The sequence below is a fragment of the Acipenser ruthenus genome, chromosome 13 (assembly GCF_902713425.1).
Source record: "Acipenser ruthenus chromosome 13, fAciRut3.2 maternal haplotype, whole genome shotgun sequence".
Classification (NCBI taxonomy): domain Eukaryota; kingdom Metazoa; phylum Chordata; class Actinopteri; order Acipenseriformes; family Acipenseridae; genus Acipenser; species Acipenser ruthenus.
Window position 1 is genome coordinate 34646375 of NC_081201.1, and position 16996 is coordinate 34663370.

The window sequence follows — 16996 nt, forward strand, 5'->3', positions numbered from 1 at the left end:
GCTTGCTCTTTATACTTAAGACCATTTAATACTGTTAAATGAAATGTCAGAGTTGTTTACTTCTGGTTGATAATTGTATTAGGTGTATTTTTCCTTTCTGAAAAAAAAAAACTGCTCATGATGATTTCAAGTAAAGAGATTTGAGAATCTAGTGTCTACTAGTTTAAGATGATCCTATTAGGATAAACCAGATATAGGTGGTAAACTACAGCGAAAAGCCTTTGGAGTGACAACATTGTCCAAAATATATTTTGTTTGATGTGGAATCTCATGTAACTCCTTCTTCTGTGGAACAGTAAGGACTGTATTCATGAAGAGTGGCTGTAAGTGCACAGCAGTCCTATGCATTTTCTGGGTTAGTATTAATAAAAAAATAAAATAAAAGAATCCCTATCTATATCATTTAGTGCTGCTGTCAATAGCGATACTCACCCTGCCCCCAGAGGGTGATGCACTGCTGCTCATGGGTCTGACAGATCCCATTGTAACAGTACCCTTCCACCTTCAGACAGGAGTGCCCGTCATGCAGGTAAACGTTTGGAGGGCAGTGAGGACCGTCTCCTGTGCAGAACTCCGGCAGGTCACACGCGTTACTGGAATCCCTACACGGGGTACCTGCTGGTTTCAGCTGTAAAAGGAAAAGCCTTTTAAATCAGCAAGCAGTGTGTGCATAACATTCCAACGGAACGCTACGAGAAACATGTGATAGTGCGATTAATTAAAGGGATTCCGTAGTTTTGACAGTGTTTAGACAGAACAAAGCAGAAGCACCAGTAGAACTGAGCAACGTCAATAACCACCTTGCAGCCTTCACAGCACTGCCCGTGTGCGCAAACAGCACCGACCTTCAGAGTGCAGGTAGTGGCGTTACAGCAAGGGTTCGTACATTCCTGAAAAATACAAGAGAAAAAGAAAGTTGGCAGGCTTTCCTGGTTTTGGGGAAAGCTTCATTGTTGAATTTTGCGTTTCAGTCTCCCACCATTATGAAGGCGCATGCAGAGTTTCACAATTTAATGTCACAAGCTTTCATAGAAAGAAAGATCTATAAAGGAAAACCTATGTATATATTATCAGTATGTGTGTGACTAGCGTGTGCATATAATCAGTGGTAAGAAAAAAATCAGGCAGGCTTTCAGACATGTCAGGTTGATAGAACTAAAACAACCTTTACTGTAATTCAAGAGGTATGCTAGAGAGAAGTACTATAGAAACGAATACTACGTTTTAATGAGATTCTGGCACTAAAAGTGCTGGTGGTGTGTTCTGAGAAGTTTTTGATTACCCTGATTGGAGCATATTTGTTCTGTAGTTAGGTGGAGGGCTTGTTGCTTTGGCTCTTGTCAACATGCGTCACCCTTTTCCAGAAGGACTTTATTTTCATACGTTGGTCCAGTATGTACAGAAAGTTTGATTCCTGATACACTTGTCAGCTGTAGTATACAGATGTTATCAACACATCCACAGTTGTTGAATAGGGAATAACATACCAGAAAGAATTCAGTACTGGGAAATGCCTGTTCTGGGTCAGTTACTTGCACATTTCTTTTGCATTTTGCGCCCCCCTGGCTGCAGCGCATTGACAGAAATGGGGCAACAGAAAGATTTTTGTGGTGGAGATATTTCTTATCTGGTTTTGTAATTTCCAATATGAGGTTACTGTAGAGAAGGTTAAAGTGAGAATGCTTTGTTACATTTAAATAAAATGTAAAACATAAAAAAACATAAAAAAAAGTTATCAAACATATTCATTGTAGAATTGAAAATGGTGTTTTTTCTATTGGAGTAAATAGCTATCTCAATATTAGCAGAGAACACAGATTTCGCAAATACATATCACTTGCTTGATCTTTGTACAAAGCGTTACATTAAGACTGCACAGCGACTAAAATGAAAGTGGACTAAAAGGTTTTTTTGTTGTATTGAACTTACTTCTATATCTCCACAGTCGCACTCCTCTGCCTCCTCCACATAGCCATTCCCACACTTCTGTCCTCCGTAAAGCACCTTGACCTCAGGCATGTTGAACAGGCACATCCCCACTCCCTTCTCCAGACTCACATCCAGGTCCTTCTTACTGCAACTGCTAAACACTGTGGGGAAGGGGTACCTGTGGAAAGGGGAACGTTGACACCTTATTACATAGCGCTGGGATGAACATGGATTTTTACATTCAAACATGCTTTCAAAATGTAAACGAATATTCAATTAATGTTGAAATAACTGAGTAAAATAAACCTGGTATGCAGGGCTGACGAGAAGTTCTTTATAAGGGTCCTCATAATCATGTTTAAAAATAACTTGTCTGTATCACTGCTGCCTAGGGAAATGTTCTCAACAGCTGAAAAAAACGATTAAGCACCCAAATCCTAGTTTTGTTTTCTGAACGTTGAAGTGTGTTTGTGCTGTAAAGAAAGCAATGCAATTACGAAACACGAGAAACCTTTGTGTTTAAAATTACTTCTAATCATCTGATCTTTGTAAACAAGCTATCCTTTTAACGGTATTAGTTAATCTGATGCTATGCAACTGATTTTGTACTGACAGGTTTACATTTGACTCATTAGTGTTGTTGAAGATAACCAAACATCATCTAGTACACCTAGTCAAATGATTTCCTTGAAATACCTTCATGGTAGTTGATATATGCTAGTGATGTATAATTGAACAGACTATTGGCTGAAACTGCTGCTAATAAGTGACTCTTCAAAAAGAATCGGACTGGGTTAAGCAATAAAGACGTTCATTTGTCCTGGAGGTGTACAGAGGCAAGACAAGCTTGAGATTTGTCATTAGCCATGTTCCCTCTGCACAGGAATAAGGCACCCTCCGGGTCCTCAGTGCCAACATGTCTGGGTTCATCTGCTGTACTATTAAGAAATGGTGAATACTGTTCAATTCTAAATTGGGTTATGTGTAACACTGCTGGAGTTTCAGAAACATGTCTCATACCTCTTGCTAATTTGAACAAGTGCAATAAGCCATAAGCCATAATTCCAGTGGCACAGTAAAGTATTTCAGATTTTGTATAGGCGCTGAAAAAGTGCCTTCACAAAAAATAAAAAAAAACAGTGTTCACAGGTTAGAAAGTTAATGGAAGATTTATCTGAAAAACATATATATTAAAAGTAGAAGTTCACTACCTCATCTCTTTTTGTCTGTTTTGGTGGCAGAACCCTGTGAAGTGATCTTGGCTTGCACAGTATGTGATAATATAAATAGTTTTGTATACACAGTATATTAGATTAGAAATGGCTGAATGCAATATAGTATGTACAACAATTTCAATTCTCGTCTGTAAATACCCAGCAGAAGCAAGCAACAGCCTTGTTCATGAAAGCAGCGACACCGAGTCAATGAATCAATCTTGACAGTAGGTCGGCTTCATTCGACAGTTATCTGCCTTTACAAACCACAAAGGGAATAGTGCCCAGACAACTGTGCTTCCTGCAGGAAACTAGGCAGCCAGCTAATACAGCCATAATCAGTTCGAGATTGTCTGACCCCTGGCCTAGTCTTTGTCATGCTTGCCTCTGCACTGCAGCCCCATTAATAACAAGTCGCCAGACTTCGGGGGACTCAGTGTGTGTGAAAGCAGTGACATGCTGACAAGATACATGAAAGCCCATTTTTTTCTATTTCAATTCAGTGAGCCTTTCATAACACAAGGATCCAGACCCAATTACTGAGTAAGATGCAAAAAGGTGAAGAGACTTAAAGGTGTAGTTATGGTTTTGAAAAAATTATTTGACATATTTAAAAAAGATTGTTACGTGTAACATAAAAAAAAACTCAACAAGCAAGCTACAATTAACGTGTCCCAATAGGGCACACAAGGATAAACTGTGGAATGATGTAGTACACAGAATGTGTGTTCTGCAGTCCAGCAATCCATCACTTAAACTGCTGAGAAAACAGTGGTCTCCATTTTTTAAGCTACATAATACAGTTACACTTTCACTGTTTGCACTGCAAACAGTGAAAATATTAATGCATTGCTTGCTAGATGAAGGCTCAGATAGCCCACTTCACATACAGACTCCCCATTGGTGGCTGTTTTCCCAGATGGAAAAGAGATGAAAAAACACACAAAGGCAGAACCATTTTTTAAAAGCTCCTTCTGTCCCAAAGCATCAGAGCTCTCCCTTTTCAATCTCATCGATAGGCTAAAACGTCTCTTCAAATTAAGAACACTGTAGTATTTTGAAATCCAGATTAGCGCTTAAATTGGTTTGTGCAATCGTTCATTTTCACTGGCAGCTGATATCTGCTTGGAATGTAAATCCCAAGCATACAGCAACTATTAGTCCAGCTGAGTTACTGTGCTAGCATTCCGTTACAGGGGATTAGAGGGAGAACTATACTCTTCCGCCTCTGATAATATTGTTTTAAACACCAGCAAGCTAACCATGTGTGTTCCACAAACGTTAATTAAAATTATGATTGGGAAAGCAAGCCAATGGAGTCTTCAAAATGTAATTCCTAGATTTCACACCAAAGATCTTTTGGATATATACAGGGTTGAATTGATTTGCTATCCTGTGCTGGTTTCTTAAACATTTTAAATACTGTAAAAAAAATTAAAATAAATTCTATCAACATGTCTCTTTGAGATTTAGAATAAACTTGGATATCACATTATACATTATTCAGATATCACATTATTTTACATACAATTACCCATTTATACAGTTGGGTTTTTACTGGAGCAATCTAGGTAAAGTACCTTGCTCAAGGGTACAACAGCAGTGTCCCCCACTCGGGATTGAACCCACAACCCTCCGGTCAAGAATCCAGAGCCCCTAACCACTACTCCACACTGCTGCCTTCAAAATGTAATTCACAAACACAAATGAGTTGCTGATGAGTTCCACTTGAATTCATGACATCACCAAGTCCCCAACTCTAAAATCCAGATAATGTTATCAAATATAAACGGTTCTAGGTCGTTGTTGGCTTCTTTAACTTTAAACATTGAGGAAATTGACAAGACCATGGGTTAACAAGGATTTGAAAGGTAAGGGAGAGGTAAACAATGCAATTTGAAATGGAATTTCTGAATTGAAGTAATTCTTCAAGAAGGAGTTGTCAGCAATATCTGAGAACAAGCACAGAACCCTGCCAAGAAAGAGGAAGATATGAACACAAATAAACAAAGCCGGGGTGTAATTACAATTGTTTACTCGTCAGCCATGATTACTCTGTCTGCAGTCATTAAAGAACAGATTTTGCGGATTCTATAACTGTAAAAAACTGCAGACATAAAAAAAATTGTCAGGGGACCACACTACAGCAAGGAATACTATATTTACTCATTCCTGAACAGAAATAAACCCAGCACTTTAACATCAACAAACTTTAATACTACACTCAACACAGGACCTAATTCAATTAACATTATGCTGGGATGTGCAATTTGTATTTTGACTAACAGAGATAAATCAAAATGAAAATGCTTTCTATTATTGTTGCTTGAGTTTTAGTAAACCATTTTTGCCAGCTGTAAGGTAAATTAATGGGGCTCTTAATCACAAACATTAGGTGTGTCTGAAGTGCAATTAAAGGGTTTGACACTTTTTATTAGTAGTTTAAACAAAATAACTATGCAAATATAGATTTTTTTTTAACTAGTAATAGTCCAAACTACCCAGAATTTCAAATCTGAACACGTCTGTCCAGCATGCATGAAACATGTTTCCATTAACAATAAGTACGCTATGTTTCTTTTAATTGGTCAACTTCAGAACCATTTGATACACCTTGATCTTCATGATACCTTTAGATCGCGGTCAGGGTAATAAAGACAATGGGATATATTTTAATGATCTACACAGAGGCAGGTACACCTGGGGTATATTTTAATGATCTACACAGAGGCAGGTACACCTGCTGCCACCTATTACCCCTATATTCTACTGGTGTTTTACAGTGATTTACTGACCTCCCAAATTCACATAACTAAATACAATAAAATACAGTAGAAAGAGAGCCTCTGTTGTTGATCATTAAAATGTTATAAGAACTATAGCCATCAGAGCAAGTGCTTTTCAAACTGAACGTTTTTCAAATTGAAAACTTCATCGTAAGTTTCATATTGATTATATTAAGCTTTAAGAGTTATGAGTCTTGTTATACTGTACATCAGTTTTACCGGTAATAAAGTATTTAGATTAACATGGCAAATGCTCTTCATATTTCATTGAAATATTGAAGCTCAAACTTTTAGCTGAAGGAACAAATGTATCGGGGGGTTGTTACTCTTTCCATCTGTGTACAGATTGTTGATAATAAATACTGTATGAAAGAAGACATTTACCATCTACAGTTCATTACATGCATATTTCAAATCCCCACAGGGTGTCATTGCACTTTCTTGAGTAAGGGCAGATTGATGTAGTATTCTCTTACTCTTTTCACTGGTTTTATTATTCTCCACCTATTCTATTAAGTATGGATTTAAAGCATCTTCGTTTTTTCATGCAGCCCTAAACTGGGTTATTTTATGAGCACATAATTGCGCATTGGGTTACACTACTTTTGATGGATGCAGTCCAATCAAAATATGCAGAGTCCAGCAAAAACATCAACTTTGCAGCTCAAGTGCTTGAGAAGTGGCTGCAGTTATTTGGAGGTTGGCTCAAATTTTCTACAGATATGTTGAGCATTGGGTTGAACCATTTGTTACTGTACAACGGGACATTTCCATACATTATTTTAATTATTGTCTGTATTGTCCGGAGCCGTGGCCAGCAAAGCCGGAGCACGGACAACCCTAAGAGTTGCAATGCATTCACATGTTGTGATAAATACATATTAGAACAATCACCAAGGACACTGGAAAGGTTAATATGGAGCACCAAATGAACCTTTTAACAAAGATATATGCACCCCTCCCCCTTTTTTTAAAGAGTTGCTTTTCATTTGGATATTGACAAGAATAACACGTCTAAAAGTAGATCAACAGTGGATTTTCTGTCTCAACCACTTACAAATTTATATTAAGAAATTAAACAGCCTGATATTTGATGAAGAAAACAGGCCAAGCATGAATCAGAGAATAACAAAAAAGGTTCCAGTACAAAATCACTTAAAAACATTAGTGTGAATGTAAGGCGTCGTGAAAAAAAAATCATCAAACTGAAACTACTTATTTTTGTGCAGCATTACCACAATCAACCGTATTTTGGATGACAGTAATAACACTGCAAAATGGATCAGTCAGTAATATAAGTACAGAGCACTACCACTGACAAGTTATGCTGTTGTATTACCATATATCTGCAGCACATCTCTGTTGTAATGCTATGGATGGCCAGCAGGTTGAACTCACCCCGTGGAGGGAGTCATGATGCAGCCCCCCTTGTCTGGAGAGACCCGGCAGTTGCAGCCCCTCTCGGGGGTGTCGTGGTTCATTCCGAAGTTGTGCCCCAGCTCGTGAGCCAGAGTCACTGCTGCACCCAGGGGGTTCTCCGAATGGTCCTGGAAGGGAATCAGGAATCTCTTATCACTGCATTCCTGTTAGGGCTTGACGTTATCTCCTAACCCACAGACATGTTGTCTCTTTGAGCTCACCGGGCGTCTGGCCAGTAGTGTCCACTGTATTGCGGTGACGAAGAAACAGTACCTAGCAAATTTGCCTCCCTAACCTGCAGAATCCCCAGGGACTATGCACAGCCAGGACGCGAACATGCATTCCCCTGCCTACCCCTGACTATATGACTCACCCTGCACATCACCCGGTTGTGCCTTTACCATGTGAGCCACTAGGGGGCCTTCACATTATCACATAGTTCAATACATTTCAAGCTTTTATTACTGCTTTAATAGCCATATGGATATGTCTAATGAAGCTCAGGTGTGACTGACTAAGAACATAGTTGGAATGCAATGGTACTCTTATCTGTAATTCTATGCAATGGTAGTCTAAGCTTTCGCACTTTTTTAAATCAGTTTAATTACAGTCAAAACTGACATATGGTGGCTGCAGGACTTAATAGTGTGCAGACAATTGCTTACATCAAGCCTTGAAATATGCCTTGCATTATACAAAAAATATATATACTGTATTCTATATTATTCAATAGGAGTCCCAAAAATACTACAATTCCTCCACCAAAGGATAATCAAGGAGATGTCAAACTTGGGGTTCCTCATTTTATATAATCATCTCTAGAAAACAGAGGCTACTTAACTGTTTCATGGAAGACTAAGAAGAAAACCAGCTGTGTCAGTTTGTGTTTTCATCTGATATTAATTATAGACCTGGTATCCCAAAGGGGAAGGGCTTTTGAGCAGTTTGAAGAAATGTGATTTGCAGTTTTTTATTCGAGGCAAACTTTTTTTTTGTTTAGACTTCATTCGCTTCATGACAATACAAAGACATTTATTGAATGCTGCGTGTGAAACACTGTGTTACCTTAGAAACAAAACAACGATTATAAAGACAAGTTTTCAATTTTTATATATAGGATTGGCTGAGGTGAAGTTCATCCTCAGTCATGTGACTCGACAATAAAAGTCAAAACTTCCCAACACGCTGGTTATTAAGACTGCACAACTAATTTAGTTCCTCAGTGGCGGACATTCAGGAATGATGTAGGCTGTGCAAATGGTTCTTACATTAAATGATTAGTTCCAGGGATCAGTTTGGGTTCACTGTAAAAAAAATCATGAAAACAGGTTCAATGCATTTGGATATATTGTTCAGTGTGTAAGCTGGACAGTGCTCTGAGACAGCAAGAAGTCAACAGTATGTCTCCTGCTTCTTGTCTTATTTGCTCATGGTGGTGACCAATTGGGCGCCTGTATGAGGATTCTAATTCTTCTGGTTCATCCCAAATAAAAATAAACAAATTCAGTATGGTCTGGTTTGGGTTTGTGCACCTGCCCATCTATATGAAAAGCAGGGTTAGCCATGCATATTAAGAATAGCATGGCTATTCTCAATGATCAAGATTACATTAAAGGGTCACGCTTTATTTTAAGGACCATTTTTTTAGTTTATTAACTGTTAACAAACATTGTTAATTTTTAGCTTATGGTTAGGGTTAAAAAAAACCTGATTTAATTTGCTAAACATTACTACAGTAACAATTTGAACCGATTTCAAGCATGTGATCGACTGGGTATTGATCATCCATAGGGCTCTGGTGTTTGCAGTTTTAGCTGTCCTATTATATATTATTTAATATATTATAAATAATGTACATTAACATGTTTATTAGCTGTTTGTTAACAGTTAATAAACAAAAAAAACCTACCCTTAAAATAAAGCGTGACCCATTAAACTGCATATGCAAAACATTTTAGATCACAAAACATTTATCACCCTCTTTTCAGAACATATAAAACATAAAAAACAGAGATTTTGTTCAGAAGTCAGCTCCAATTTTTTTGGAGGACAGCAGCATGAAAAACAGCTTGACACAGATATATGCCCGGGACCACAATTCTTTAACAAACTACAGAATTGTAAAAACCATGAAATGCAAAACGCATTCCAAAACCAGTCTCCCAGAATAACTAATAGAGTATTAAAACTGTTTAATTTCATTCCTCCGCCTCTTAACTTTATATGTCGTCCTTTAATCACACAACTAAACCATTGTCACCTGTGGGAAGCAAGGATAAACATCTGGAAACAAGCTGTTAACCTGGCATCCCGTAATGTAGCTATCATTGTAATAAGTGTAACTTATACATTGTATGTCAATGACATTTAAAGTCATGACGTCAACAAAATCAGTTGACAGGCTGATTCTACTGAATGTCCAGCCTTCACCTCTAAATCAAGAGAGCCATCTTGTGAGACGTACATGGCTCAAGAGCCATCTGTTGGACAGCTCTCTCAGTCCACTTTCACCTGCATTGCACTATATCTATGATACGGGGGTAAACTCTCTATGTGCAATGCATTATATCCATAACACAGGGGGGGAGGGGGGGAGGACAGGGACTGACTCTCTACTTCTCTTCAGAAGTTGTCATTGGGATCTTTACAGAGAAGACAGGACCTTGTTTTAACGTCCACCTGACTAAACGGCCCCTCCAGTAGCACAATGGCCCTCTTACACCATTCTGGAGCACTGGTTGAATTTATTTGTTGTGTTTGAGTGCTGGTCTGTATCAAACCCATAGGCTGGATGGGATCCGGATAAAGGAAGCTATCCACGATTGTGGGATGAACCCAATTCAGTGCAACTTCCCTTAGCCCTGAGGAATAAACCCCCTCCTACTAGTTAGGTTGTGTTCCCCTTGAGAGTTTATATTTCATTATTTATGTATTTGTTTTTAATCTTAAAGCAGAGGTAATATTTTTTTCCTTTTTGATTTAGAGCTTCAAAGAAAAGCCTTTATTAAGTCAATAATTGGACTGGAAAGATCTGTCACATTTCCTATGAAATCACCACTCACCATAACAATTCCTCCAGATTGTTCTGCGGTACACATGCTCATTATAGGAGCCATGCCAATGGTGGTCCCCTGAAAATACACTCCGCTGTTAAAAACAATAAAAGACAAAAGCACTGGATTAAGCAAAAGCTTCCAATTAGCATATTATATTCTCCTTTGGATCTCCTTGTAATTCCCAGTATAGCAACCCTTTATCCTTCTCCGTGACATTATCCAGCTCTGACAGCTTCAGAAAGCTTTAATATCACTCCAATATTCTTTCAACATCAATGCTGGAAATTCAGGAAAACTAATATACTGTACATTGGTTCAACATTTGACCATTTTAATACAGGATTGATGAGGTCTGTGCTTTCTCAAGGAGGCCCCATCCGAATGCTAGCTGGATTCAGAACTTCAGAAAGAGCCTTTGACCATGTTGTCAGGGGTGATATTCATGCTCTTCTGGACAAGCTTTCGAAAATTGTATCCACGCAACAGGAAATACCATCTGTTTTCAGTCTTGTAGAAAATGAACAACACCTCCCACAGAACAGAGTGAACCTCAAACACAAAACTTTGTACAAAAAAGGATCTAAGCTGTGATTTAAAAAGAGACAATTTGAGCAACTGTTGACTGCTGTCAGTTAGACAATATGCTAATTAGGTTTGTAAAAGTAGAACCATTTACACATTCAGAACAAATTAGACATTTAACGATAGTACTGGCATTTTAATATTGTTTACAATATATTGCATCAATCCAATCCAATCAGTACCTACAAAACCATTATTACTATTCAATTGTAAGTTGATATGGTTACTATTCCTCCATGAGATGGCAAGAAGGGTCTCCTCTATCAATAGCTAATATCTGTTATTCAGTCCTCAACACACTGCCTGAAAAAAGAGCACTCTTTACTCAGGGTAACACATTGCAAATTCATGATGTCACAAGAAGCTTTTGGGATGGTTCAAGTCTAGACTAGTCTATCACCTATTCTTGGTTATCTCTGTGGCATACATTTCCTCACCTCACAAGCTGGGCATTGTCGTGTGGCTTCTGGGGCAGCAGCTTGAGCTTCCTCCAATCCAAGAACTCGTGCAGCGTGGTGAAAGGATCCTGGGTAATGGAGCACTTGTCTGTGTCACTCCAAACTTCCAAACCTACAAGGGCCACTCGAATATTCAGGGGTCTGTAAAACTAAACAGGCAGATGCAAGAGATGATCACAGTCTATTATGCATTATGCTGAGTTGATTATTATTTGAATGGTAGTATTTCTATTATCTTACCTTATCGACATAATTAGCAACCTCGATCAGTCGCTGTTTAACCTTTTCAACATCTTTTCCTTGCCTCTGAAACTGAAGTTTAGAAATGGGTTGGATTCATGTTTTATGCAGAAAAATGTTAATCTTTTTACAAACACTACGTGACAAACAACATAAGCTGTACAACTACAAAAACACAGAAAAAGGCATGATGATCATTCATGCAGTTGGAATACTAAAGCCCTGTAAAAGAAAAGTATAAACCTGTACAACACAAACTGTTTCAATATGCATCTAGTTTGATACATTTTCTGATGAGACTAATAGTGTGTGTTAAATGTAATCACACCATCCAGTAACTTCAGAAAAGAACATTAATAACTGGAGTGATGTTTCCAAAAAGGATATTTCAAATTAGAATGTTTGTAGGAACATTTTACATTCAATAAAATTTGTGTTGTAAAATACAATGTTAGTATGAATCTATTGTTCACCAGAACAGCTGGAAGCTTGTATGTCATCTCTATATTATTTTTCAAATGTACACAAACCAAATGGCCCAGCTGTTTCAACAGACGCCTTAGCACATATGTTTCATTAAACTAAATCTACCAACCCTAGGCATACGATTAGCTAAAGCTTGATATCAGTTACAGACGAACCAAAATATTTAGGAAAATGCCAATTCTGTCCGAAAGGGAAACAGTTTTTTCCCCCCAGAATTGTTGCAATATGTATTGTATGTAGCACACATGGGTCAAGGTGAAATTGTTGAGATGATTTCAAGAATATCAGAACACCCGTTTTCCGGTCTCATGTGCAGTGTTACAGGATATACTTGAACTGCTTTTTTGAAGGGTTAACAAGGCATGGACCCTTCATTATTGCAGTTTCTAAGATCCTCTATTTTTCCTTTCATTAAACTGAAGAGGATGAAAGTATCATTGAAACCCCCCCCCCCTGAAAAAACCCATCTCTTTGCTGTGAATTTTGTTTTCACATCACCATGCTTCTAAACAATTGTCCTTCTTTTCTTATTTCCATGCCACTGTGACGCCTATTTTTCTTTTCACTGGGAGATATAACAGCACTTAAACAAACCCTGAAATGAATGCCTCCTTCTTACCTCTCTGTTATCCGCTACGATAATTAGTTCCACATATTTGGTTGTCCTTTGAGTGTCCCTCTTGTGCTGGAAAAGCAAAGATAAATAGAAAGTTTAGAAGGGAGTAGGTAGATTGGTTGATCTACGAGAGACAGGAGGCTAAACAAAAACACTTCACGTTGGCCATTTAATTCTCCACGGGAAGAGGGAAATCTGGAAAATGATTCTTAAAAATAAAAGATTTTCAACAGACACTTTACAGATGCCTTGGTCCTAGTCTGTTTTGAGGAATATAAGGTGACACTAAGTGTATGGTAGGCCTTATTAATTTTTTCTTTCTGTAAATAGGTTGTAGCTAGGGATAATGTAATGAATTGAAATGAATTGAAAAATATTAAGATGTTACAGAATATACTTGAACTGCTGTTTCGAAGGGTTAAAAAGTCATGGACCCTTCATTCTTGCAGTTTCTAAGATTTTATATTTGTCTTTTCATTAAACTGAAGAGGATGGAAGTATCTATAAAAAACAAACAAAAAAACATGTTATAGATTTATGGATTACAAAAACAGCACTTCTTGGTTGATTACTCTGCCACATCATCATTGAAAGCACTCTGCATTATACAATGTAGTTTAGATAAGAAATAAAATGCACTTCAGTATAATCAAAGCATGTCAGAGACAAACAGGCTAATGCTAATTATCCTCTTAGATGAAGAAGGTCCATTTGTTAATCCTTTCATGTTTTTTTCTCTACATTTTGCAGGCTTTTTTTTTGACAACCACTATAGTATATACCATAAGAGGAGCTTAAAGATACACAAATCTATACTAATGCTGTTTTGCAAATGGTGTCTCGCTTGGTTTACATAGCATGAAAAACAGTATAAAGATACTATTTTACTAAACAGACATTTTCACTTAGCCCTACAAAAGCTAGAGGGTACAGTCCAAAATGTAGGGACTGGTATTCTCTTGTGTGTTGGACCTGACACTCCCACTGTCAATGTGTTAATTCCAAATACACCTTTCACTACATGCAGTGAAGCGGTTTACAGCCTGCATGTCAATGTCATTTAGGTAGGGTGACATGAGATTGAGAAAGACGGCTTGATGATAAGTGGTTACCATAACACAGATACCAACTGCCCAAGTTTTCAGCACTGAAATTTCACAGCACTGCTATAATGACTTCTCTGTGTCACAGCCTCTATTTCTGCTGCTAAACAATCTAGGGACCTTGTGCAGTTATAACCACGATTCTGTGCGGTTGAAGCTTCTCCTTATCTATTACCGTAGATCCTGTGGGAGGGCCGTAACGTCTGTGTCTATCACAAGAATGAGCTAGACACAATCACCACGACCAGAAGGGCACAAACTCTTATCAAGGACTTTGTAATTCTGGACATCCGGACCCTCGGGAAGGACAAGGCCCGCGTGGAGTGGAGGATCGCCGGACTTCAGGACGTGAAGATGGAATGAATGAAAAAACTGGAACCGCTAGCTCCTAGGAGCAGGACTACAGGGCACCGCTAAGCCTTTTATTTTGTCATGCCAGCATTCCGCCCTTTTTAGCTGGCATGACCGTTTTTGAACGGTGCCCTGGTTTTATGTAGTCTTTCTGTTTCAGTTTTATGGATTTTTATTTGATTTATTTTGAATGGTTTATTTGATTTTGTTTTGTTTTGTTTATGTATCTAAAAGATATTTAATGTTAACTATTAAAAGTTACATTTTAAGTGTTTTAAAATTTTAGAATTTTAACTCACTGTTTTATACACTGTCCCTTTTCCCCTGTCCCTGTTTTAGTTCTATCGTTTTATTGTTCTGTTTTATGTTCACTTTTGAACTTTTTTAGAGAGCCCTCCCCGGCCCTCACAAGCACTGTTTTTTATAGATGGTTCTTTTTTTCCAGTCACTTTTACAGCAGCACAGGTTTTTTTCATGCTGATTTTAATCTGTGTCTGTTTTAACCATGTACAAAGCACGATTGTCTTGGTGTTTTTAAATGTATTTTAAATGCTTTTAAAACAAAATGTATGTCTGTATGCATGAATGTCATCTTTAAAAGAAATGTAAAATGAATGAAACGAATGGGTGTAAATGGAAAATCTCAATAAAAGAGTATTATCTATTACCGCATTGCTGACTGCCTCAAGTTGTATTAAACCAAACAGAATAATGGAATATATCCATATACTGGTAAAGCACTGACATTTACTTTTGGATCCAAAGTAAACACAACAAACTATTTAATTGAAAAATGTGATTGAAATGTATTTTAAATAAGCTCACAGTTCACAATCCTTCTTTTCAGGAATTCTGTACTGCTTCCAGAGGTTAATATGTTAATTTGTTTGGGATTCAAATTATGATACAAGTTATAAGGTGTGTGAAAAGCCTCATTGACTGGCAGCAAAGTGACCTTCCCTTTAAGAACTGTGTCTCATTTAAAAACCCATTGCAGTTATACAAAGTGTCCCATTACAAGAAACCACACACTGGTAAGTTAAACCTCAATGAAAGCAGTTATTAAGGATCACATTTAGGTCTGCTGTCTGATTTACAATTAATATTATTCCCCAGTTCCTAGCTAAAACATCCATTTGAGAGAATTTAAACCTCAACGCAGTCATTCAAACAAATTTTGCTTTGAATTTACCATCTGCAGGCACTTAAACTAGAAAAAATAACATGATTCCAATTGAATAGACTGTAATATCATCAGATAAAAGGGCAGCTATTGCTCACAAATCTCATATTCTCCTTACCCTCATGTTGAACACATCAAAGGACTTGGCAGTGCTGTCCAAAGTGATGCCTGATATGTTGAAACCGTGACCACAAGTGCCAGGAGGACCATTGAGATTCTCCGCTCTGTAAATGAAGTGAGTACCATTCGTGGCACCCTTGGCCGGCTCCGTGACATAGGTTTTATTTTCAAGTGAGATGAAGCCCCTGTAAACGAAAACGTTTGTCACGTGAACATGGAAGCTGGTGCACTTCTGTGTTCAACAGTTCTCACGCTTCCAGAAGATTCCTTACAAATTACATTTTAAGCACAGCTACTTTCATAAAATAACAACAGCAACAATAATCTTCAAGTGTGAGGTTGCACCAATCTGACTATATTGGGTGGCTCTCCATCGGCAATAGCCTGTAGTAGCTCTCTGTGAAAATAACTGCAATTTCACTGTCATGGTGTTGTATTTTGAGAGTATTTTTATTTATTCATTTATATTTTTTACAGTTCAAATGCAGACCTGCAATATAACGCGGTGCTCTGTGTTATTAAAAATGTTTTACACCTGTAGATCACCTTAAGGACAGAAAAAGCAGGTTGAAGGTGTTGGCTGGTTCAAGTTTTGTTACATGGAAGGGCAGCATACAAAAACTCAGCAAAGAAATCAGAAAATTAAAACAAAATCCAATTATTTCTTTATTAGTCTCTAGAAAAAAAAGTTTTAAAAACCACCAGGATCTAACATTTTGTAATACACATGACAAACATTTACATTTAAATGCTGACTGCATCCATCTTCATGTAGGCTAAACGTCGCAGTTTCTGGTTTAAATCATGTAGCTAAAATGTGTTAAAAGACTCTAAAATGTTGATAGACAATACTTCACTTATTAAAATGTTTAATGCAGTGTACCTTTCATCCTCAGAGGCCTAACCCACAGTTTAGCTGCCCTGTACAATACTTAGATATACATAAACTAACTGTTAACCCCCAAAGAGATGGCCATTGCCAAATAAAATTATAATACAATTTATTTTGGCTCCCAACCTTCAGGATATTTCTGGCACAAAGGGTTGCTCTATCTCCATATCTGAATATTTTTTGAACAAGCTTTTAGGAGAGTGGTTAAAAGCCTACTAATCAAACTGCTGTGAGGATTAAGGTATTCCTTAGTCTATTAACCTAGTCATTTTGACCTCTTTACAAAAGTATTTTGTAAGAAAGGAATTCTACATAGAGGTTCTTCGAAATTGATTTTAATTGAAAAATTATAGCCTACATGACACTTTAAAATCATCTAGTTACATAAAATATCTGTATGTTGTATGATTAAGCCAATTCGGTCACACCTGAGGTTGGTCACAACTTACCTGAGACCAGAACAGGTACTGAGACTAACTTCGGAACGTGCATGCCCTTGTACCTTCCCATGGTAGTAGCAGTGAACCTGAAAAAAAAGAGTTAGTCTATTATCTGTAATAA

At 37.6% G+C, this 16996-nt stretch overlaps 1 protein-coding gene across 2 annotated transcripts in view; it reads right to left on the reverse strand.

Moving 5' to 3' along the window:
* The window catches only part of LOC117417977 (disintegrin and metalloproteinase domain-containing protein 12-like), a 74454-nt gene that overhangs the window by 9356 nt on the left and 48102 nt on the right, over window positions 1–16996 (reverse strand). For both annotated transcript variants that reach the window (XM_058985200.1, XM_034030429.3), the window contains exons 5-14: window positions 16885–16961; window positions 15542–15728; window positions 12790–12855; window positions 11685–11756; window positions 11424–11593; window positions 10411–10495; window positions 7328–7476; window positions 1930–2107; window positions 801–890; window positions 433–628 (exon numbers count right to left, since the gene is read on the reverse strand). In XM_058985200.1, coding sequence (XP_058841183.1) covers window positions 433–628; window positions 801–890; window positions 1930–2107; window positions 7328–7476; window positions 10411–10495; window positions 11424–11593; window positions 11685–11756; window positions 12790–12855; window positions 15542–15728; window positions 16885–16961 — 1270 coding nt within the window. The remainder of the gene's footprint in view (window positions 1–432; window positions 629–800; window positions 891–1929; window positions 2108–7327; window positions 7477–10410; window positions 10496–11423; window positions 11594–11684; window positions 11757–12789; window positions 12856–15541; window positions 15729–16884; window positions 16962–16996) is intronic.